The following is a 25,277-nucleotide window of genomic DNA, read 5'->3' as shown; positions in this document are numbered from 1 at the left end:
AGATTTTGTTTTATCTTGGACGTGTAAGGTTACAGGGGTACATTTCATGTTGTGGTATGTGCGCTAGGGGATGGAATATGCATTAATTTAACAGCGTAACAGTGATAGGATAAACAAATCTTGCAATGAATAATTCCAGCCTGTTTGGTCTAAAACATTCAATGAAATCTATAGGAAAGTGAGGTCGCCAAATCGGGGGTATGAGCTCCCCACGTTCCATGTTTTGCTTTGTTTTAGGATGTTGTCTAAAAAAATCTATTCTCTTGAATGGTTGAATGAAAATTTACCTGCATCCTGTTTTCTAATCCAATAATCAATACAAAGATAGTGTCAAAAGGCTACCCCAGTAAGATGATTAAAAAAATGTTGGTTTAATCTTGTCTTTTGATCATGGCCTGTGAACAGGAGACCAGTTCACACCTGGGTACAAAGTTTAAACTTTCCTTCTTGTGAATTGTCTAATTTGAAAACTTTTGTCAGACTCAAAGGAAAAAAAAAAAGATTCTCAAACTGTTTTACATATTCTGTGGCGGGAGCATTTGACAGATTTTTGTTTAGGTAGCCAAATCTCTTTAATATCTGGTTGCTTCCTGCTCTTTTTTCTGGCTTCGATAACCAATTCTCTTCTTACCCCATGCAATGAAAAGATTTTAGACCCTGGAAAATTCTGGAAATCATATTGTATTAGGCATGATAGGAGAATAAAAAACAATTTTCACCCCTCTAACAATACAAATTCACACTTTTTCCCTCCCCTACGGTTGGTGTATTGAGATGGGACAATACCTATTGTTCCCTTGTACAATTGATAGCCCAAGTCTTGAAACTAATGAAAGGCTATTAAAACCATACTTGCAATAATGACAGCTGACTAGACAACAATCCAGGAGAAAATTGTCTGATTAGCTACACTCTATCAAAGCAGTCTTTTACAACTTTTACCCCTGAGCTCAATCCAAAGTCCACCATAACTTCATAAGACATGGTAATTTTTGTTTTCCAAATTCTGATTAAACCTAATCGAATTCCTCTCAAACGCTGGTGGCTGGGTTGATTATTGCAGATTTTGAAGAAAGCTGCATATTTTGAGGAAAATATGCTAATTTCTTCACGACAAGCCAACCATTCTAAACTGGCGGCAAAAATCGACCGTTCATCTTTGGCGCCATACTTTGATAAGGTCAGGGGAACGCAACACTTTAGTTTGGGAGTGCCCGCAAATAAACTTCATAAACATTGCATTTCCCGACTAGGATTAAGGCTAGAGAGTTATAAAGTGTTCTTGGTATCCTCTTTCTTCATAAAATATCGCTCAGCAAGGGATGCAAATATTTGTTGTTTGAGTCGGGAGCCCCGGGTTGTTTATTTGCACTCGTCCAAAAGTAAACGATGCAAACGAACCGACGCTACGAACAGAAACGCACTAATTTCACGTTTTTCGTACAATTTACCCCAAAATACTGAATGTATAGACATCTTCGTATGTATACATATACACTTAGCATGCATATGTAGCTAAGACGATTTTTAGACGATCAAATCAGACGATTTTCGGCATATTATGACGAGACGATTTTGGCGCGGAAATATCAGCGGTTGACCCCGCGTGATTTGCATAGATGGAGCCAAACTACAAACGGTTGTACCAGGACAAAATCGCTTGTTTTTAACATCTCGCAGGATTCTCGTGGTCTAATACAACACGGAGATCGAAAGAAATAAGTATCTATGTGTCGGAAATATGCCAGGATAAGAAAAATAGCGGGATCGTTGGCAGAAAATCGGAGAGTAAATTTTGGCGCACAATCGTGCGATCGGTTTCCACTCTGGGGGGATCCCCCTCATCATGGCCGACAACCACGCCGCCAAAAAAATGAAGTGTAGCTAAAATTTAGCCTTCGCTACTGGTGTTTGGTCGGGGTTAGATAATCTAAACTAGTTTCTGTACTACCTCAGAATTCTTAAAAATTGAAAATATACAACATGAGGCTTATAACGGCTAAAAACGAACTGTAAAGATTATGGCTTGGTGCCAAACACTCAGCTGGGGCCCCTTTTACGTTTATCTATATTTTAGTTACTGCACAGAAAATTACATAATCGAGAGATCCCAGATCAACACAAATAATTCCTTGATTCTAAGTTGTTTATTGTGACAAATGCATACTTATACGACTGTGTTTCGTTTGCATAAAATTATCAGCTTGAGATAGGTAGGAAATTATGCACAGAATTATGCAAAGAATGCCAAGAAATTATAAGGAAAACAAAAATCAAACGAATCAAAACTGAAATATTTCAGTAAAGGTGAACATGCAGTCCAAACTTACCAAATTATTTCTTGCTGCATCACCAAAGTCGTATATGCACCTGATATTGACGGGTTGTAGTCTTGAAGAGGAGAGTCTGATCTTCCTAGGGTCAGCCAAGACGTTGCATAAAATCTTGCCCCCAAAAATAATTTTCCACACAAATCACTCCAAACCTTTGGTCAGAATTTCATCATAAGAGCACCAGCTAGGTTTTACAACAAACCTACGATATTTTCTCTGTGGTATTTACCGCGAAATAGGCGATATTTTCCGTATGAATTCGGGGCACACGCCCAACTACTTTAGCTGCCGGGAAATGAATGAGTTTTTCGCGGACTATTTTGGCGCGGAATCTACAGGACCGTTCGATAAGCCACGCCTACAGTCAGTACTGACCAATCAGAACCTCGGATTATCATTATCATCATCAGCTGAGCCAATCAACGTGCAGAATATATAGGTCATATTGGACAAGGGTCAGTGGATTGTACCATTACAAAAGAGGGAGCATAATAGTCTACACAAGCTTTACAAGAGATCTAGAGAGGGTCAGACCCTTTGGTTAATCATTGCAATTTCATTGAATAAAATAACAATAACAAAAGTAATCATTAGGTGGGTAAGATGCTATTCTATTCGGAAGTGATATAGATGTGATATTACAATGATGCCTCGAAAAATTGCTATACATCCTCTGGGGAAGATATTCTACCTAGTCTAATCTGGTCCCCAAAGAAGATTTGGTAACGTATTATCATACATTTATTTCTGTCATTTTTACCAAGGATATCAACATTGCCCTAAAATTCCTATCCAAGTTTGTTCTTGTTCCAAATCTGTGTTTTGATACTACCTGGCAGATCTTTCGCCTAAGTTTTAAATTTCTGACGTAGTTCAAATTCTTCGTCTTCTCCCTAAATTTTGTTTCTGACATACTAGTAGTTCAAATTCTTCTTCTTCTTCTCCTGTCTGTTTATCCTCATTGTAAAAGTTACATGATTGATTTTCTAAGGCATCCCCATGATATAGCGTATTGATTGATTCTTCTAAGAACATTATGTAGAAGATGAAGTGTGATAGGTAGGCAATTAAAGAAGGGACTTGTCAGATTAATTGTCAATAATATTCCAGAAGCTAAAAGCTGAAGTCCCTTGCAATGACATTCTGGTAATGTTACATTCAAGACAACAGGGCCTAAGCATTTTCTGACTGCCCTGTCAAAAAAGTTGACTATATTTCTTCCAAATATGTGTTTAGTGATTATGGGTAAAAGTTTACCACCTTTTGTCTTTGGTTGATGCTAGGAGAGCAAGGTCCATTTCCATGTCATTTGATCACATCATTGCAAGAAGAAAGCTACTTGTGTAGACTTGCTACATCTACTGAAATGGGGACGGGTGAACTCAGCTGAGTGTCGTTGCGGCCACCCAACCCAAACCATGGGACACATTACAAAGGACTGTGTATTAGGCCCCAACATCTCCAACCAGGACCTACTAGAAGCTAACGAGAAGGCCGTGGCCTGGCTGCAGTACTGGCACGGAACGATATGATGATGATCTATTGCAATAAAACTCTGGTTACTGCTGATTAGAAAAACCCATGGTAGCATTGGTCCCTCTTGGTTGGTACAAGAAGTGGTCTTGGACCATGGACTACGGTATGTCTAATACTGAAATGAAGTACAATACATTATTGTACTGGTAAATTGCAACACAAGTGAATAATGAGATGCAAGGCCATGTACTGGAAATACTGATTGTTTATACCTGGGAACTTCCACAGTCGAAATACAGGAACTGTAGCTGAGTAACATGTACATATGTCAACTATCAACAGGGTACAAGAAGTCGTAATCTTACGCTATCCTTGTGAAAATCGTTGCAACAGGTCTCATCCTTTACAAAAAGTTGTCCAATTAAAGGCACTTTATCTACAATACGAAGTTTTAAAAAAGTTCAGTCTTCGATTCGATCTATAGTTCAACCATCAAACTTCCTCTAACTTTGTAATTTGACTGCCTGTACACTTATGATAGTGGTACTATCAAGGCAGTGAGTGGGCATTATACAGGGTTGGGTACATGATTTTAAAATGGTATATATGGCATCAAAAGTTACTAAAACACTAGCATTACACTTACCAAAGCATAAGAACTATACACTGTGATTTACAAAAGCCTATATACATAATTTTACATGTATAAAAGCACACTGAACACTGCAACTTTACATTACATGTACGACTTAATGGTACATTATGATATTACATTACAAATGTGCATATACGTACATACTTAAGTTATATTCATATTTAGAAGAGCATTGCTATATCATTGTACGAAAACATAACTTCTAAAATTTTCTTGAAATCTATTCCTAAGTGTGAAAGACACACCTAATATTGTCATCTACAACTATGGACTTAAAATCAAATCAAAATCACAAAAAAAAAAGCTCATGCATACAGAATTCAAACTTATCATGGTTACATTTAGAATATAATACATGTAGCACCAAAAATTGCTTTTTACATGTCTGAGGCTATACTGTACTTCTCTTAACAGGACATAGGTATTGGATTGAAAACTGATATTGTGATAGTGTGATATACATGTACATGTAGTATCCGAACACAAATGGCACAAAGAATTTAAAAGCAAAATCTTAAAAACATCACTTCAATAATAAATAATACAAGTGCAATTATTTTGGGCAAAGAAGATTGTAGATGGAGGTTTTGTCAAAGCACTCTGAATACTTTCTCATTGTCAAATCTATGAATATACAAACTTAAAGGAAATTACACATTACATGGTAGAGCATGAGCATGTTTTGTTCTATAAGATCAAAAGTTGTTATAAGAACTAAACATTGCAAACCATTAAAGAAACTTGCATAATTTGAAAGGTAGCTATTACTTTCTGGTGTTAATCTTATACTAAATGTTGCAATTAGAAGGAAATAGAAGGAATAGAAGGAAATTTTGGCTATTCAACAACATCACTCAAAAGTGTCAATATCAACACTTGTACTGCATATTAACATAAAATACAGTCTTATGGGCATAATTTTTGTAACATTGCCCTTATAACATAGCACCTCTTCTTTTCTGGCAACTAACATTTGGCAAAATCTTTCTAATTGTAGAAATACAAATACAACACTACATACCACCATGATTTGCCGAAAAGATTGCTTGCATTGGGTTGGCTTGATTTTTCTCTTTCAAAGGAGACGTTATGCAACACTTTATAGTAACAGGGAAACATGTACATGTGGCTGGGGCAAATTATAAGGTAGACTCGATGGAGGAGTCCAGGAGGTCGTCGTGACCATTGACTCCAGAACTGACAGAGTTGGAGTCGCTGTCGCAGCTCTGCGGACTGTAGTTCGCTGCCTCCTGTAGCCTCATCAACATGTTCATCTGTAAATGGGGGAGAAACAGTGCATCAATTAAGTACTTTCTTGTGGAAGAGAAAGATTAAAATACAGAGAATTTTGGGCAAAGAACTGAAAGCCTGAAATATCTCTATTCCTCTTGAAAAGTATAATCTAAAAGTAGACAAAATTTACTTAACATCAACTGCCTAATAAGGCCCTTTCTATACTTGTTTTTCAGAGGCTTGCATGACACTTGTCTTGACTTACATTGTTTTTTCACAAAAATGAATTTTTCCTCAGTCAACACCTACCAAAGGGTCTCCCCTCCAAGTCTGAATGTATTCTCAAAATCACTAAGAATTACTAGCACGGCTTTTTTAAAGCCATGTGTGCCCAATTTTTACTCCTTTTGAAACAAATACTATTTAGGAAGTAAGCAAACATTTCTTAACATCAAAACAGCCTAGTAAGCCTTGCGACACTGTCTCTAACTAAAATTGTATGGAGAAATGAGTTTTCCTACAGCCAACACATACCAGAGGATCTCCCTCCACGTCACTCTGACTCCCAGTGACCTCCTTCTTGGTCCCCGCCTGTGGTCCGAGCGCGTAGCCGTCAAATCCGACGTCCTCGGCGCGCAGTCTGATGAGGGAAGAGAGGTCGCTGGTGGGCGTGGTCCAGGGGTAGTTCTCGATCACCCACAGGGCGGGGTCATCCCAAGTGCTGGCTTTCCTGCCATAGGTCTGAACAGAAAGATGTGTGTTAGTGTCTGGGACATGTGCTAGTGTGTGTGCGGCACTTGTTGTTAGCATGTGGTACGTGTTGTTAATGTGTGGTACGACTGCTTGCATGTGGTAAATATACTCCTGCTTTCAACTCCATGCATATTCATCATCATTATTATTGGGTGACTGTGGCACAATCGAGAGAGACTTGAGACTAAAGCATAAGACACATCAAGGATTCCCGATCAGCCATAACGGTAACAAAAGCCTTTGGATTCTATTCTACATTACTAGCAGTAAAAAGAATCTACAAAACTGCTAACACATGCCTGTGAAGCTTGTGTGTTGTACCAACTACTGATACTGCTAACTATTACAGGTAACTAAAGAGACCTAGCAAGCTGTATGGAATTACAATGGAGCTACAGCTGAAGTTAACTTGAAGCAAAAACAAACAAAGCAAGGCTAAACTGTGAGCTTTCTTACTCCTTCTTAGTTGGCTACAGTTGAAGTTAACTTGATGCAAAAACAAACAAAACATGGCTGAATTGTAAGCTTTCTTGCTCCTCTAGTTGGCTACAAAGGTAATGCTGTAGCCAACTTATTTACCTGTAGCCCCTCCCTGACTGCCTCCAGCAGGTAGGGCACGATGGAGTAGTTCCAGAGGTCAGTGAACCACACCTGGGAACCCGACACGTCCGTGGGGCAGGACAGGAACAGGCGAGGACCTGATGAGGAGAAAACAGTACAAGTTTAACCCTTTGAAAAACAATGTCATATCATTGAATGTAGTAGTGTCCGGTATTTGATTATACTGCTGCTGGGGCTGCTTCATACCAGTTGGCTTGTCTTCATACCATACCATCTCTTTCCAGTGGGTTCACATTGGCAAGGCCACACACACATAAGATTTAAAAAATCATCATAAATCGTTAAATTGATTTTTACATAACTTCTAGACTTTGTAATTTTGGCACTAAATCACATCTTAATCAGGAGGAATACAAATCAATTTTGCCAGGAGAACACAGCCAAAAATACAAAGTTGATGCCAAACTTAACAGGGAGAAAGATGAGAAAATTTGGCATCTGCATTTTGGCTATTGTATCGGTATTTTTTCTATACAGTTGGACACTGCAAGGAATACATTAGGTACTGTAAGACATCACTTACCAATAGTGACATCCGATGAACTGTGTGTCTCCAGGAACTTGTTGAGATGCTGCCAGGCCTTCGGCATCCACTCCACCACTTTGGTGAGTTCCGGGTTTCTCGCGCTGCCCTTTATCTCGCTCTCAACAAGCTTTCGGCGCAAGTAGCGGCCCAGGAAACCCTTCACGGGCTCCATGTGGTTCGCACACAGGATCCATCTGAAACATGTCGCAGAAAAAAGCAGTTTAACACTTGTTTGTTGGTATTGATGGGTAAAATCATGTTAAACGTATGTTTGAGAAATCATTTCGAAGAACAGACAATATCTTTACTTCTGTCATTATCATTTCTATATACAGTTATACTAATTATACAAAAAATTGATGAAAAGATGCAACAAGTAAGGTAAGATTTATTTTAGGTAAGATTTATTGACTCCAAGTATTATTTTTGATGAAAGCAGCACAGTCTGTGTGATGAAAACTCTAAAGTACGGGGCCCAATGTAGGGCAGTAAGCGCAATTTAATCAGGCTAATCAGGAAGCAGAAGGATGTCGAAAACATTGGCAAATACTTCTCATTGTGCAACAAAATATATAATCTTTTCTTACAAACAGTAATATTTTATTTCACTATGTAAAACATTACAGACATTGTGCACTAACAAGTAAAAGCAGGGTGCCAGTACCTGAAGTTGTGGTGCAGCTGTAGGTTTGTGGAGGAACAGTTGGCCTGGTTCATGGTGCCGATGATGTAGGGACTGTGGGAGGGAAGATTCAGTTATGAGTACATGTACTTTCAACATATGGCTTTTTGGTAAAACCACTTCAATGCTAATAAAATCAAACAGTATTCTAGGTTGTACCTTAGGAAGGAAATGTTATATGCAATCCCAAGATAGTTGGAGTTTGATTTTCACCTAGCTTCTTTTCCATTTGGTTGATATAATTCATATCAACTAAATGGTAGTTCAACTTCAAGTTGAATCTAAAAAACTGCAACTAAAATGCTGCAAAGAAGATTTTAAGTTAAGTTGATTTAGGTAATAACTCAAGCCATATTCCTTCATTGTTCACGTTTCAAGACTTTTTCTTAAGAAACCACAGAAGTACGTGTGCTTTTATTTCGCATTCCTGACAAAAGAAGATGCTTCAAACTCACCTCTTAACACTTCTGCATCCCAAGAAGCCATTGAAGACCTCTCCCAAGGAGCCCACGTTGTGAAGGTTGTCCAACACAATGGCCAAAGGTGCCTGCATTTTCCCGCTCTCACACTGGTCTGCCATATTACACAGGTACTGTCTCAACTCCTACAGGGGTCAGCAAAGTACAACATTGTGGAAAAACATCCAGAAAATATCATGAACAGGAAAAAATCATTCTTTAGTCAAATTCTGTGCAAATTTCATTCTGAGGTTACACAAGAGGATATCAAATAAGACTATTGTTATGAGGCTAACTATGGGCTTGTGGTTAGAAAGCTCACATGGTTGACTAGAAGTAGTAGTTTAATATGCTGATGTACTGCAATTAATGTTAACTCGTTTTTGAAGTGTGACATTATTTGATTAATATTAGGCATGTCTCTTAGTCATGGCAGAGTTTAAGGGATGGATCAGATTAGATTTAAAGATTCAGGGTTTGGTTTGGGGTGGTAACATAACAAAATGCTACTAAGATATTAAAATGCAATTAGCATTTTAAGTCTTGAAAAAAGGGTCCAACCCAAACTCTGCTGATTCTTAACAGCAATGTTCTACCTACTTGCCTATAACTTAAAAGTATAAGCCAATATCAAATGCAAAAGCAGAATGTCTCTTATGAATTTCCTCTTAAGTAGTATATCGATCAGGGCTCTCCCTAACTAAGCAATAGAATAATAATGCTATAATACCTTGTTATAATCTCTGCAACACTTTGTCAGTTTTCAGTTAAGGTAACTGGCAATTTTGCTTAAATAATCCATCAAAATCTGATCATTTTGACCAAGTTTCACCCTCTGATCGATTTGAACAAGTTTCACCTTCTCCAGGCTTTCATCATCATCATTTTGCTCAAATTTTACATTTTAGGGGAGAGCCCTGTTGATTATTCTGATTATGGGCCAAGCCATTGTGAAATTAGGGGTGTCATGTGAGCTTCCTTCCACTACACCCACCTGAGAGGTGGCTACTCTATGGCTATGTGCACACTCCTGCTGAGGGGGGAACGAGGGAAGAGAAGAGAGACAAAAAGAAGAAAGTTAACACCAAGTGCTACCATTTCTTCATCTCAAAAGGAGATTTCTGGGGACATTTAGTGCATGCCTTGATTAAGGTTTGATTTGAGGTATTGGAATTATTGTCATGGAGGAAGCATTCCAAAGACAACGGGCTTATCTTTGTTTTATAATTCGTTCATTCATTACCACACCAGGCTTGTTATGTGAAATAGCCAATAATGTTTTAAAGATGCATTAACCACATGTAAAACAGATGCAGATAGAATGTAGGGTAAGGGTTTTCAAGCAGTGGTAGTTACACCCTTTTTGAAGTGTCAGGATTTGAAAACACCTTGCAGTGAGGTCTAAAGAACCTCTACTGGCACGACAGCAACGCGTGTAACTTTTAGAATAAAGCGATAACTTTTAGAATTCAGATCCTGGTGTTACTATGATCTACAATTATGGAGAGCTTTAGTTTTGTACTTGCTAGTCACCATAAAAGTACACAAAATTTACCCGTCCTCTCTCGTCAGAGTCCTGCAGTCGTCATCAAAAAACAAACAAACAAGAACACTTCAGTTCCTTGTCTGACATTTACATTGGTGTTGGCTTTATAACAAATATTTTCCAAGCTTACTTAAGAAACAACCATTCATACTTTTAAGTTCTCAAGAAAAAATGTTTCCCACCAACCTTGCAAGACTTGTGGTCCACATTGAACACCACCACTGTGCTGTCCGTGACCTCCTCCCCTGACCTTTGAACCATGAACTCTGCGAGTTTCTGTGCCAGGAAGGTTTTGCCCGTTCCGCTGGGGCCGCACATGATGACTCGCTTCTGCTCGGCCAGGAGGTTGATGTATCTCTGTAGCACAGCCTTTGGAATCAGCGACTCGAATGCAAACGTGTCACTACTGTTTTCTTTGATGTCTGTAAAGTATGGAAATCAGAATAGGATTAGTTCAAACATTACAGAAAGTCTGAGTAATACTGGGTGAGCATTTTTACTGGGAAATGTACTGTTGTCCTGCTCAGCAGATTCCTCGAGCTCTGATGATCTAAGATGTTTCTAAATGCATTCATGATGCTGTAGCTTTGAAGTACATTTTTTTTGTTGTGTACTTTGAATTACTGTGGTTCAAAAACAGTGACCGAGTGTGCCTGTTGTGCTATGCTGAAGAGTGGCTACAGTGGCTGTATATCTGTTGAATACTATAGAGCTACATATGCATCTTCAGTTTGTAAAATAGCTCTTAGAAAGTGATATTTAAGGATATTTGTAGCAACATTACATCACCATTTCATACAACCTGTTGAGTAGTGTACAGTAGAGACTTACCAATGAGCACTGAAAAAAATCAAAATGTTTGAATCCTGCCCTACCTTTGAGATTGATGGCGATGGAGTTGTTGTCTCCCACCAGGTAACCACATGGCAGGAGCTCCGGCAGTTCACTCTCTGTAAACAACAAATGGGTCTGATAAGTCTAAATACATAATTTTTACATACATGGTACAAAATACATAAGTAGTATCTCCTGCATTCCATAAAAATGTCTTCTACATTCTAAGGCCAGATGAGGAACATTTTAAGGTTTAAATCATTATATTCAGAATCTAAAACTGGGGTGAAGTTGATAAAGGTAAGGGACACACTGCTTTAAGTTTGTAACTGCACTTTGTAATGAATCAGATAGGAGGAGCCTCTATCAATGGTGCTGTAGGGCAATGACCCTAATTGACGCAGGCGCAAAAGGCCCAAAACGAGTCCATACAGTATTTTAGCCTATTTTCGACGTTTAGCAGGAAAATGAAAGTAACATTTCATATTGGTGAGACAGTGTAGGTTGCAGATGTTCAGATTCGGCAAAAAAACAAGGTTTTGGTTAATTTTTTCGGCCTGTGCTGACCCCTAATTTCAAGTGCTGAGTCCCAAAAATGACGTCATGAAAAGCAAGATGGCGGCAAGATTTGACCGCTGGAATAGTTGCGCTGGCCAGAAAGTTTAAAGATTAGACTTTTGGACACTTGAGATAGCGGGCTGCTGTGTGAGGTGAGTTCTTATGACCTGGAATGCTCACGGATGAGATTATGACACCCTGAACTTGCTAACTTTTACATTATCGCCTATGCAGATTTGTATTAGTGGTAACTGCTCTGCCAGGTTTGTCTTACCCTTTGATCTGATGATCTCCCCTATTGTGTAGTTACGGATGCTGTCCGAGGTCAGGCCAAGGTTGGACACTGGGTCTATTCTCAACAGGTATTCCTGCAAAAAAATGGTGGATAAGATAAGTTTGAAAACATTTAATCTACTTCTGGTTCCTAAATTGTACTTGCTGGTACTCACTGGTCATATTAGAATGTTATAATATTATTTTATTTCTAAAAATTCTAAAGACTGTGATATTTGTCTCCACATATTGTAAATCACACAAAGGTATAAGACCCCTTAGCCCACTTACTTGAATCTAATGACCAAATGGTCAGAGATACTTTTACTCAACACAACAAGTGGAATATTTGACAGACATAGACACTATCTTTGCCTTACCTTGAAGAGTCTGTGCACTACATTGTCCAGCATGTCCCACTTGGTTTTCCCGCTCACACTCAGGGCACCGATGATAATCTGCTGTGCCTTACCTCCCTACAGAATCAGAACAATAAGATTAGCAATAATAAACCCCAACAAAACTACTCACTTCCGGATTTTAACAAAATCAATAATCGTAGACAGTGTTGCGCTTTTTGTGCATGTGTAGACCTTTTTTTCTTGGCTACTGTTCTAATACTTGCACAGGACACGTTGGAGTTGACAAACCCTCAACGCCATCCTTTTAATACTTCACTTTTGATCACTATAGGCAATATTTTCCATCCCTTTTTAATGTTGGAAAATTGGTTTGTCTATGTCCTCTGCAACATTTGCACATAGACATCCCATGAAGATTTCCTTTACATAGCTATGTACCAATGCATAGATTATAAAGAAGCCTCCAACAGGAAAATTTTGTGTTCAAAATTGCTAATTCTCAATACTATCATTTGCTATGGTGATTACAATACTGCAGTTAGGCTGTGAATATAATCATACAGTAACATGTGCTTTGTGCACTACAAGTGTGATATTAATATGTTAGAAATAACGTGAAAAATTATAAAACATAAGTGAAATTAAACTATATGAGTTCTATATGTCCTACATGCTAGTCTTGTGGTGTGAAAATATGGCTGAGAGTTGGAATACATTATTTCATGTCTACGTCCAGCAAGCTTTTGGGAGTTGTCAATTTTGTTTTATTTTGAAAAATGTAAAAATTATTTTTTCTATCAAACTAGTCGCAGGAAAATCAGTCAAAAGCAAATTGTTAGGGAATCAATACATATGATTTTAGGGCAGTACATGAAATAATATGATCCATTCTTTGCCATGAAATTAAAATGGAAATCATAAGAATACCTTATTATGTCTGAGTGTTTGCCTGTGTCTCTGGATACCGTAATACTACGGGCAACATTGTAGGAATCAAACCATCAATAACACAGCAAAAACACAAACAACACATGGCAGAACGTGAAATGAATGAAACACAAAGTGACGAGGTGTTAGAAAACTAAAGCTGTAACACACCCTGTAAACAACTTCACCAAACAAAATCATAAACCAACAACATAAACAGATAAAGCAAATACACAGCAACAAACTAATCATCTGTAGTCTTGTTTCTTATGTAGGTTTCTTGCTGGCCCTTTTGGCTGCTAGTCTTACGATTATAAAATAATTTGTATGTGATCTCTTACATTATGCTTATCTCAATCTTTTAATTATCCCTTGCAAGGTAATTATTTCTTGCAAGGTAATTATTTTTTGCAAGGTAACTTGTATGTCTTCTTAAGCTCACCTCTGATTTTTCAGGTGCTCCGATGGTGGGGAGAGCAACTGTGACGATGACTTTCCGACCAGATTCTCCTGATCCAACATCTAGCAAAAGATCTGCAGATGATAAAGAATATTATTAATCAACTTACAAAGAAGAAGTATCTTTTTAATCTGGCATATTACAAGAAATATAACCTCAGTTTTCAACTTACCAAACAATACATGTACATGTGTATGTATACGTAGTACCACCATGGACTGAATGCTACAGCTTCATTTTGCAATATCCATTTTAGATTGGAATCTTTACACTATCTTGTTAGAAATGAACTTAGGAGAATTGAGGGCACCATATCCAAACTATCCACAATGAATACATCTATCTAAGACAGCACATTCAAAATTAGAAACAGCCAGGGTAAATGGTGGGTAACACTCACCCAAGCTACTGGAGATAGGATCTAGATTCAGCGTTGGATCTGGAAAGAATAAGATAATCGTACTGATTATCACACCATGTGTAAATGTGATGACACACGAATAAATAAAGGTTCAAATAAATTATGCAGCTGCACTTTTAAAACTAACTGCTAGATGGCATTATAGTACCATGGCTTGGGTGAACACAATTTAATAATTCTGCTTCATTGTGACAATTCCTTGTTGAGTTTATGCTCTGGCTACAATTTAAGTTTGAATGATGTCTTAATTACAAGACTAGGAGGTGGTACAACAATCCTAGTCCCAAGAACTCACCACTGAAGTGTTGCGAGGAAGTTGACATGTCAGAACACGAACTTCTGGTCAAAACCTGCTGCTGCAGTCTGTCGTTCTCCGCACGTAGCGCATTCATTTCACCCTAAAGTGTCAATTAAATCCTCATGAGAACAACAACGCTAACAAAAGCTTGTCCTAAAGCTAAATGCATTTAAAACATGGATTAGATTAAATGACTTTCTATCACATGAAGACATTTCATCTACTTGTGACTGACCACAAATGCATTATACAATGTACCATAAAGGTACATGCAATTCACAACACAGCAGATAGGAGGCACAAATGTACATTCAAGACAAGTGGAAGGAAACAAGGATGTTCAAAAAGGTTAGAAATCCAGGTGAACAATATTCTAAGACAAATCAATCCCTACAACTGGAACACTATTCTTGCCAGTGTTCTAGTGGCACTGTGACACTTTAGAGGAGTGATGGATGTCACTTGAAATGTCCAGAGGTAAAATCTGATTCTTATCTCTAGTTGTGGGTTGACTTGTCTTAGAAGGAAAAAGAAATTTGCAAGGACAATACACAGAAAGCATTCAACAGACACTTATAGGCTAATACACAGAAAGCATTCAACAGATACTTATTGGCTAATGCAACATATGTCATTAACATCATTTGATAAATGAAGCAATGGATCAATGAATCAATCAATGAATTATACATAGACAACAGTTTAAATAAACATTGGTGGTGGAGGGAGGTTGCGACGAGAGGAGCAAAGTGTTGTCAAAGGAAAGAACAAGCACAAGAGTGAAACCTTGCCCTCCTCCATCAAGGACAAATAATGGACGGTCCCACACTCCCGGTTGCTTGGCAACAGTCACAGTGTTCCAGGAAGAACCAGAATACTTCCAGGAATCTTTTTGCAATCATCAACATACCATTCTTGCTTTCAGCTTTTGTACATGGTATGCATGCATTATATCTACCAAGCAAAGACAATGATTTTGAAGCTGTTTCATTGACAAGAGAGCTTGAGATCATAATTTTCATTTATAAGAATTTATCAATTCTTTTTTCACAGAGCTTAGCTGATGTTGACATTTTGATAAAGATTTAGACCCAGAAATGCATAAATTGGAAGATATTGTGACACCCAGAGATTATTTTCTAAAACAAGAGACTGGGCAATTGCAAGAAAAGTCAAAGCAAGCAGCAATTTGGAATTGAATCATAGCACTAGCAGAACCAGACAGAAATGGGGAAACGGGAAAGGACTAACTTCAAGAGTTGGGGTATCATAGTTTAGATACAGGGGAACGATTCGTCGTTAAACATGCTTCAGAATGGAGGGTATACACAGATGGTAACCACACAACACACACAAGTTTTAAAGGCTTCCTAACAAGCGTGAGAATTTATCGAATTTCAGTACTTTACCAGTCAACTCACTAAAAATCATTGAAAATTAGCTGCTGGTTCACAACAAAGCTCTTTAATGATTTAAAATCTTTTCCTACTGTAAATTCTTTAATGGCAAATAAGTATGTAGAATTTTCTGTATTCTATAATTTGTCTCAACTTTTTAACTCTAGAAGGTTTGACTAGTTTGATTCAGAACATGAAGTCGGCCAAATGTTAATTTAGTTCTTTGATGATTTTGATCTTAAATAATTTCCTGGCTGAGAGAATTCCCAGAATTCTGGTCACTTCCTGGGAAACTGGAGCTTGATGCGATAGAAGGCGGGTCGGTCCATTACGAGTCTATGATCGGGGGAGAACAAACCTTCATTTTGTTCATGGTCTCCTTTAGTTGGTCCAGCTGGTGTGCGGAGGAGAGCGCCTCCAGGCGGATGTCCGTCAGCTTCATGTCCTTCTCACGAAGCTGGCTCTTCAGGACGTCTACCGACTCCTCGTCACCATCATAGATCCTGGAATATGGAATTTGTTTTAGACACAACTCAAAACTCAGTAACGCTAGTTCACCTTTATCCGCTGGGTAACCTATATCCGTTGCTTCTAAAAACGTGGTATTTGGGGATATCACGTCGACGGACGTTGGTTTAAAATTGCAATATTTTCAGTACATTGCAGCTTAAGACTACCACCCGTCGACTTGATATGCCTAAATGCACTGTTTTGAAAAACAGCGTTATACTGTAAATCTTGAAGTGTTAGTGGAGGTTTTATTGTCATGATCTTTCACAGTACTAGTACCTTCTCAACGAAAAAATCATGACATTGTGAATATGTGTTTTTGATATGAAACAAGAATGGATGAAAAAATCCTTGTCAGAAGTAGATTTGGCATACAAAAATTTTCAACTGTCTGAGCTGCAATAATCCTGCTTCTTTAGACTTATAAAAATGATTTTTAAGCAGCTCCTTAAAGATAAAATTGTCGGGTCACATATGGGGAACTGATCTTTAATCATTTACAGAAGTCAGACAATTGCAGGATGAGAACCCAATGATAACACAAGGATAACAAGGAACATTAACTTCCTTCTTGGTGTTCATGGTGAAAACTGACTTGGTTAACCAACAAGATACACATTGAAACATGACAAGATACACAGACAAATGTAACATGAAAAGAACAACATCATGACAACATTCATGGGAACAAAACATCTCCAGTTATCTGTTACTAGACATGGCTACCACATGCTTGTTGCTATGGAAGGTACAAAAACGGCTATTAATGATGGTCCTGGTTAGATATTGTCTAAACATGCTGTTGGGACTGTCCTATGGTAACTAAAGTCCTAAGTCATCTTTCGACTTGCAGGTTTTTCTTGAGTCATTTCTACCTGCTAATGCTAGGCTAGTATGGGGAGGAGCTAAGGGGCATGCAGAGAAACTTTGTGGTCAATTTGTAGGGTTAAAGATGTCAATATCAGTCTCACAACTCAGCTGTGTTTCAACCAACGGGAAGGAGGGGGGGGGCAGGGATATGCAAGCTAGATGGAATGGGCTTGACTTGGAAAGGGTGACAAATTTGTTTGTATGAGTGCAGAAAAGTATCAGAATTTTGTAGTTGCCTGTATATGTACTTTGGTAGTCGCATGTTGTACATGTACTTCCAAAATCATCAAGTACTTTTCTTATGATTTCCACCCTTTCTGCTGACTTGCCAGGAAAGGGTGGAAATACATGTTCGATTAAAAACATTCATAAACAGAAATCAGTATGGGAGTGCTAAATGGCAAGGGAAGGGCACCCAGCCTTTGAGCTGGGTATCAAGGACAAAAAGGATTGATTTTTGGTGAAGATATGATGATGATTGATTACTCTGTAAGATGCAGAACCAACCGTTACAGAAACTCCCCCCTTCCATTCTTAGTAAGGCTGTTAAACAAACATAGCTAAACAATAGTAGACTTGGAATGTTCTTATCACAAATGTATGTTTCTGTCTCTTGCCTATACATCATGTATTTATATAAAGTTTTAAAGGATACTTAGTTTTAGTGTGTATAAGTGTTATTCATCAGATAGTCTTTAACTCGATGTACTAAGGATTTGATGGAAAAAAACGTGCAATTCAGCCAATTGGCTGCCAAATGTTTTTACTGAAGTTGTGTTGTACAACAAATAAACCATTCATTCATTCATTCATTCACTCTGGGATGAGATAGAGGAATAGGGATAGGGAGTGATGGGTTTTGCCACTTTGTGACATGGATACAGTTGAACACAGCTGATCTCTAAGACTGCTAGGTTTCTACTACAACAAGAAGGAGTTTGGTCTCATGCTGGACAGGACTGTTTTACAGAGAGGCCAGAGGGTTGTCTTTCTTGGACATGGGACTTACGCCGGCGAGGAAAACACTTTGACCATGGGGTTGATGTGAATGGAGGTGGAGGAGACGGCCTTGCCTAGACTGCCGGGCAAACTGGTGACATTGTGCACAAAATGATAATCATCAGACCGATGCAAAAATGCAATATCTAGTAAAGGTGGGAGACAACCAACGCAAAACTAAAATGTCAAAAATTGTGCCATCTCACGTCATGCACGATATCTTGCACATTGTGCACAAAAGATATTCATAAGACCGATGCAAAAATGCAATATCTAGTACAGGTGGGAGACAACCAACGCAAAACTAAAATGTCAAAAATTGTGCCATTAAGAAGAAAATGTTACGTCATGCACGATATCTTGCACATTGTGCATAAAAGATATTCATAAGACCGATGCAAAAATGTAATATCTAGTAATTGTGGGAGACAACTAATGCAAAACTGAAATGTCAAAAATGTGTGCCATTTAACCAGAAAATGTCACGTCATGCACGATATCTTGCACATTGTGCACAAAAGATATTCATAAGACCGATGCAAAAATGTAATATCTAGTAATTGTGGGAGACAACTAATGCAAAACTGAAATGTCAAAAATGTGTGCCATTTAACCAGAAAATGTCACGTCATGCACAATATCTTGCAACAGAACATACAGAAAAAATGAGGGTGACATCTCAACGCACAAGACAATGCTTCATTATAATTACGTTTGTTGGACAAGGATGGGTGGATAACAGAAAAACACAATGAGACAAAAATATGTGAACAAAAACATGATGGGAAGGCAAGCGTTCATGAAACTATCACCAGGGCCAAATACTGAACACTAAGGAATACATGGATGTAACAATGTTGTTAATTTACAACCAATATACATGTACAATGTTTGGTAACTGCTTGGTTCCACGGCCTACACAGTCACGATAGATATCGAGATTGGGCTGGGAGTCTGGAATCCAGGCTACCTGTCGCCTTCAATACGTCAATTCTAACTGGTTCTAATCCATATTGCAAATAGGGATACATCATACATGATACAAAGCTTGTTCCTGTTCCAAACATGGTTTTTGCCATACATTACATCCATTAGCAAGGCTTTTCTTGATACAGAAAGCCGTTCAACGCAGGTCCTAGAAGTCCTCCCGATGACAAATCTGTGTCATTTGCAAGACAAATGTTCATTGCAAGAAGAGATTGATATACTAGTACTCACGCTGAAGTGGAGGACGATCCCTTCATGGGATTCATTCCCATCGACGAGTTGAGGGATGAGAGCGAGGCGCGCGGAGATCCGGGAATCGATTCCGGAGTCGTCAGCGAATCCTCCACGTCAGACTGGGACTGCATGCGATTCTTCTTCCGCGAGAAGGCTTTGAAGGAGCTTCGTAACTGGGGAATTAGAGATTAGAGTTACAGGGGGAGGCATGACATGACAGACTGGCACTTTTTTGGGGCTTGATCACGACAGTGCTACATTATAACACAAACTGTTCATCTGGGACCACTTTCTTGTCTGTTATACAAACCTAAGGAGAGGTATTGATAGATAGACAACACCAGGCATTACCCCTAAATGCATCAAACCAACCATTTACTGCAAGCAGGTAGAGGAAATTATAATATTCATCAATTTCCGGTGCTTGGGGAGAAACTGGTATTTCTACGTTTCTTGGATTGCAAATCTAGTAACTCACATTACAGCAAGTTCTATCTATCTACAGGGATTGTTAAAAGCTTTTAAAAAATCTGTATTGTGGGAAAACTCTGTCTAAGGTTATTTTTCAGTGTACCAACCCCACTGAGTCTTCCTAGATCCTCCTGCAGACATACACACAGAACAATACAAACAGGTTCAACAGAGATGTCACGAATATGCAGATGACCAAATATACGTCACGAACATGCAAAACAGATCTGCACATTGAGGCAATATATGTCGTAAGCAATAACTTTTTCATTATTTTCTTAGCAACAGCACTTGCACAATAAGCATTTTTAAGCAAAAAATAGCACACCCCTTGTTGTAAAATGTAATGGTCAACCATGTAACTTTTTCTTTGTACTTCAGGACCAGAACACTTTGCAGCAGGGGTGTAAAGCCTATATGCTACAAAAAAAGCACCACACCAAACATGTATTTACAATTACCCAGCTCTTCTTCTTCTTCTTTCTTCCACCTGGTTCGGACTCGGCGCCACTTCCAGCGCTCGACACACTCGTGACGCTGTTCATACTAGAAACACTATCAGTTGAGGGTAGTCGGGTCATACGAAGATCTGAAAATGGAGTGCTAAGTATAAGACACTCAAAAGACACACACCTCTACATTATCCTGTTTTTTTAACAAGAAAATGGTATTGGTACATACCATACTCCCAGGTACCATTTCATTTGAAATATATTCATGATATTTTTGACAAAATTTTCAAGATTGTTTACTTCTTGTAGGATTAAATATTCTGTTACTTCATAAGTAGCAGGAGGGATCGCAACTATTATTAGACAAAATTAAAAGCACCAAAAAAATTGATACATTAGTACCATCGGTATGCTCTCTTCTTAGTCCAGAGCAGCCAATTGTATGAAAAACTGTGCTTATCTATTGACTTGGGCCGCATGGCAGATTATGTGATATCTGTACTATGCTGTACTGACTACATTTTGTATCCAACAAAAGCCACTTATAATCTAATAATAAGCAATCTGAAGGCACTACAATCAGCAAAAGGAAGGTCTATACTGTTGGGGACCTATGATTCATTTTTAAGCATTGTAAGCACTACTAAACACTGACAATACTATGCCACAAAACCATGCACAAGCATACCAATACTACTAGCGAATAAAACTAACACACTACAATAATGGCTAAGTTCTAGTAGTAGCTGCGAATCTTGGCACTAGCAGTCAGATATCACATGATATACTCTGTGGCCCAAGTCATTTGTCCTCGAATGACTTACTTGGCCCGTGCAACCCATCCCCAAATGTTCGCCACGGGTGACCTTCGAACGGAAAATGAAAATGAAATAAATGGGAACCACTTCTTAAAATTAAGAGGTTAAAAAAATGTGAGCAACACATTGTGGTAACTGTAAAAACAAGGTATATTAAAATGCTATGGCATGTCAATTGAAATAAGTAAAATTTTAAGTGAAAAATAATGTGAAAACGTAGGTAGAAAACATTAAATCGGTAAGAGTGAAATGGTTTAAGGGTTTGAGGGAAGGAGGGACGGCTTTGATAAGATGACAATCAGTAGTAAAACTTGTAATACTGCTGAGCTGTAAGTGTTCTTATGACTTTACAAGTATGTAGCTTGTTCTTTTGAATGGTTACTCCAACTTTTAGCTTCCAGATGCTGCATGAACCATACATTTTTATCAGGGCTCTCTCCAGACTGTGGAAAACAGTGCTGTACCGCTATACTGCTAGCTCAGCACCGTTATACTGGCTATCTCCACATACAATCTCTAAGTAGATCTTCCAGTGGCAGAATCGTTATCTATGCAAGACAGTGTCCATAATGCCATTATGGATTATAGTGTCATTACAGACACTGTCATACCTATATAACGATTCTTCAACAGAAGATCTACATGGAGATAATATTGCCTTCTAAATTTAGGGCTTTCCCCCCTAACTTAGAGATTATTTTGCTGTTTTTCTTGCTGTACGTACCAGGCGAGGTGTTGGACAGCTGCTGCTGCTGACTCTGCTGTTTCAGCTGTTCAATGGTTCTTCTTAGCTCCATCAACTCTGCATCCTGAAGAGGAGGAAAGAAGGAATCACATGAATGGTTTTTGAATGGTTTTTATTGCAAATTCATTGCCTAATTGCAAGTTAAAATTTGCCCCATGGGCATGACTAATGTTCTCACATGAAGTGAATGAATGTGGGCTAACTACAAGTGAATAATCTAAATTCTAACATACTAAGATTCAGTGATTGAATACAGTATACAGAATACAGTTCTATACCGTTACCTATGTTACAACTGCAAGGTTTGACTTCTTTAAAAACATGCACATCCGTGGAAGTGGTAGGCTGGTCACTACATACTTTCATATGACTTTAATCTTGAAACTTATGAGAAGTTCTATTTCACAGAGACCTTAAGATCTACAGCACTGAATGTATTTCATTGGTAAAAAAAAATTAATGCTTTGTATGCATTGTTGTCTTTTCAGTCACACTCCATATTCCCATTGTAATGTCAAGTTTAACACAAATCCAATATAGGCCCCAGCAATGCCAGTGTGCTTCAGTCCAGTGAGTTGATACCCAATCTCTCTACAAAACCTGTGCAGCACTGCATGATTTATAAGAGATGTCAAAGCAACTGTTTCATCTTTATTTCAATACTCTCCATAGCAGCTTTATGCCTAACCCTATCTGAAATGAAGCCCAAACCCTTAAAGACTCAATCTGACAACGTCCATTAGGCAGACCTGAAGTTACATCTTGGCAAATTTTTCTCTTGATCTCTCATAAGCAAGGGTTACATACCAACCAGTGATACTGATAACTCAGGTCCAAAGTCAAGGACACAGAACCCACCCAAAGATAATTCTAAATTTGTTCCAGCTTTCTGTACTTCGAAGGTCGCGCTGTAATATTCTGGGGCCACTGAGAACAAGTGCTAGAAATAGCGAGATATTTTTCCACAGCTCCGAATCATCTATCAATCCATCAAACTTTAAGTGTTTGTGTCAGAATGAGATGCAAAAACAGCTATTTACAGCCAACATATTGACAAGGCCTGCTCCATTTAAAAATTGACGGAGGGGTGTAAGAACACTTTTGAATTATTTACTTTTGACAACAACTGTACCCTTTATTTTACATACTATTTCCAGACCTCGACAGAATGATATGGAAATGCTCCTTCACTTTCCTTTAATACATTCATTTAAGAGTCTCATCCTCCCACTGTAACATTAGAAAAGGAATTCAAAAGCTGTAATAACTTTTCCCCCAGAGGCTGACCTATGACCTGGAACAATCTCAAACATCAGGCAAAGAATTTGTCATATTATCAAGAATACTTCAGGCAGCTATCGTAATAGCCAAGGGTTAGATTCTAGTGCATAGGTCACGATTCCTATTTTGTGGCAAACATGGTGCCTTATCCCCATGACGACCTGATACAGGATATCCCAATTGCTGTCAGAGGGAGCTGTCAATCATCAAGGTCAATCACCTTCTTTTTTCATCTAACAGAGATCATTTACTGAATTTTCAGTTCAACTTTGAGCAAGCGTTCATGTGGAAGTTTTGTAGCTTTTAAGGAAAACTTCTGATAAGAAAGACCTAAATATTTCAGACCTGATAAATTTGTACAAATACATTACAGAGTAAGAATAATATCTTGTTTCAAAACCTTAATGTATAAGCATAATAATGATTTCATTGTATCCAGCATGTATCGTGATTTATGCGAGTTGAGATCTTAGTTGGAGAGAACATTTGGGAAATTACAAATGGGAAAGAGCCAGTGTTTGCCAAAAATGTCGCCACATTTTGCAGGCGCATTCATCATAAGTAGGGCACCCAAACTTTGATGACAGGATCTGAATTTAGAGTCCTCCATGTTAGGAGAGAGGTTCTCTATTAGGAAGTTCTAACACAGTAATCTTTTGACCCTTCAGGCTATAGAAATTCAATTTCTAGTCCAAAGTAAAAAACATAAAACGTAAACTTCATACCACCCTTTTTTTTTTTAGAAAAGTGGCCAAGTTTTCAATGGTTGCTGAACCAAGTTGATGATACATCGAACAATGTATGATAAATGATACTTCTATCTACTTAATGCTTATCAGCAGACTGAATGATATCTTTCTGGTATCTCCATTTCCGTACCTTTTGTTCAGCTGTTACAGTGAGTCCCTTCAGTCGCTCCGTCATATTTGACAGGCTCTGCTCGAAGGCTGCCACCACGTGAGCCTGCAGAAATACATGAAAAAACATGGTCAGATCAATATGTCAATCAATCATAATCAATACCATCTCACTGGACAGTCATTTGACCAGTCCTAGGGGGAATACATTTTAAAACAAACATTTCTGGGATGACAACTAAATTCTAAAATAGGCCTCAAGCCAAGAATATCATTAATATTCTGTCCTCTACATTAGCCAACATTTAGCAAAGGATCACTCCAACAGTATGAATTGCTTTCTCGTGGTAAAAACAATGTTGTGAGGAATTATATAAGCTCTGTTGTGACTTTATCTTTTTAAAAGTTATCCTAAATCTAAAATATGTATTGATGAGGGTTCAAGTTGCAACCACAGATATCTGTATTTTTTCCAAATTGTTGCCATCTCATCCTCCTTCTCCTATTACATGCTGTGAACAAACATTGCTGGTTTGATCTACAATGTTTAGCAAACACAATTTATTCTAACAATAACATCTTTTCATGTTACTCTTGCTACCTACATATTTTTGTCAGGAACAAGATTCCAATCCTACCCTTGCTGCATAAGAAAGCCCTCATAACTAGACCTATAGGGGATTTCTACCTGTCAGGAGTAATATCTCAAACACTCAGGGGAAGGCGTTTTACAGTCCTCCTGAATCTTAAGTGGTTTCACAGCCAATTTGCGCCAACAAAATATGCAAATCACGACCCACATAAGCCGTCTTCTGAATACAGAACATCTCCGAGAAATAAGGGCAAGTTTCAAGTATCCTAAGACATTTGATACATCCAGTGGCAAACTGTTTATAAATACTGTAAGGCTAATTGTGCATGAACTGATTGAAGAGATAAACATCCTGCTACCACCGCCATTTCCTATTTTAGGTATGTCCTAGAAGGCTGACAGTGTGCGAACGTCTTCATCAAAATCACCTCTATCTGTAACACTGTCAAATAGGAAAACTGGCAGAGTATCTTGCTGATCACAAAATAAAGAAGCATACAGAATTCGAAGCAACAGATGAAAATCATATCTTGTATGAGGACAGAGTTTTCTACATTTTTCAGACCTATTTCAAAGCTGCAACATATCAGAGATCCAATCTAAACACAAGTCTCACACTCAGGCCTATTCCATATTGCAACACAAATA

At 38.3% G+C, this 25,277-nt stretch overlaps 2 protein-coding genes and 1 long non-coding RNA gene across 25 annotated transcripts in view; 1 reads left to right on the top strand and 2 right to left on the bottom strand.

Annotated features, from left to right (window-relative positions):
• LOC118406543 (transcription factor E2F8-like) overlaps positions 1–2,627 on the bottom strand; it is a 15,688-nt gene extending 13,061 nt beyond the window's left edge. The window contains exon 1 of the mRNA XM_035806630.1: positions 2,331–2,627. The gene's annotated coding sequence lies outside the window, so the exon portion shown is untranslated. The remainder of the gene's footprint in view (positions 1–2,330) is intronic.
• Positions 2,628–2,746: 119 nt separating this feature from the next.
• On the top strand, positions 2,747–4,652 carry LOC118406550. The gene is made up of 2 exons (XR_004830042.1): positions 2,747–2,927; positions 3,617–4,652. It is a non-coding gene; the product is annotated as an uncharacterized LOC118406550 (long non-coding RNA).
• Positions 4,059–25,277, bottom strand: part of LOC118406541 (neuron navigator 2-like) — a 239,444-nt gene continuing 218,225 nt past the window's right edge. For 10 of the 23 annotated variants that reach the window (XM_035806622.1, XM_035806623.1, XM_035806625.1 and 7 more), the window contains 24 exons: positions 24,060–24,143; positions 21,879–21,963; positions 21,161–21,202; positions 20,346–20,473; positions 19,992–20,015; positions 19,411–19,586; positions 18,203–18,283; positions 16,172–16,316; positions 14,414–14,516; positions 14,098–14,136; positions 13,680–13,771; positions 13,238–13,282; positions 12,329–12,424; positions 11,950–12,043; positions 11,159–11,233; positions 10,470–10,705; positions 10,293–10,313; positions 9,732–9,770; positions 8,735–8,883; positions 8,262–8,333; positions 7,595–7,791; positions 7,030–7,148; positions 6,232–6,438; positions 4,059–5,738 (listed from right to left, as the gene is read on the bottom strand). In XM_035806622.1, coding sequence (XP_035662515.1) covers positions 5,604–5,738; positions 6,232–6,438; positions 7,030–7,148; positions 7,595–7,791; positions 8,262–8,333; positions 8,735–8,883; positions 9,732–9,770; positions 10,293–10,313; positions 10,470–10,705; positions 11,159–11,233; positions 11,950–12,043; positions 12,329–12,424; positions 13,238–13,282; positions 13,680–13,771; positions 14,098–14,136; positions 14,414–14,516; positions 16,172–16,316; positions 18,203–18,283; positions 19,411–19,586; positions 19,992–20,015; positions 20,346–20,473; positions 21,161–21,202; positions 21,879–21,963; positions 24,060–24,143 — 2,484 coding nt within the window. In that variant the 3' untranslated portion in view covers positions 4,059–5,603. Of the gene's footprint in view, positions 5,739–6,231; positions 6,439–7,029; positions 7,149–7,594; positions 7,792–8,261; positions 8,334–8,734; positions 8,884–9,731; positions 9,771–10,292; positions 10,314–10,469; positions 10,706–11,158; positions 11,234–11,949; positions 12,044–12,328; positions 12,425–13,237; positions 13,283–13,679; positions 13,772–14,097; positions 14,137–14,413; positions 14,517–16,171; positions 16,317–18,202; positions 18,284–19,410; positions 19,587–19,991; positions 20,016–20,339; positions 20,474–21,160; positions 21,203–21,878; positions 21,964–24,059; positions 24,144–25,277 lie in introns of all 23 variants that reach the window. The other 13 variants (XM_035806605.1, XM_035806608.1, XM_035806612.1 and 10 more) reach the window with 13 other exon arrangements.

This window comes from Branchiostoma floridae, chromosome 19 (assembly GCF_000003815.2).
Source record: "Branchiostoma floridae strain S238N-H82 chromosome 19, Bfl_VNyyK, whole genome shotgun sequence".
Lineage (NCBI taxonomy): Eukaryota > Metazoa > Chordata > Leptocardii > Amphioxiformes > Branchiostomatidae > Branchiostoma > Branchiostoma floridae.
Note: the sequence above shows the minus strand (reverse complement) of the source record. Positions and strands in the feature narration are given on the sequence as shown.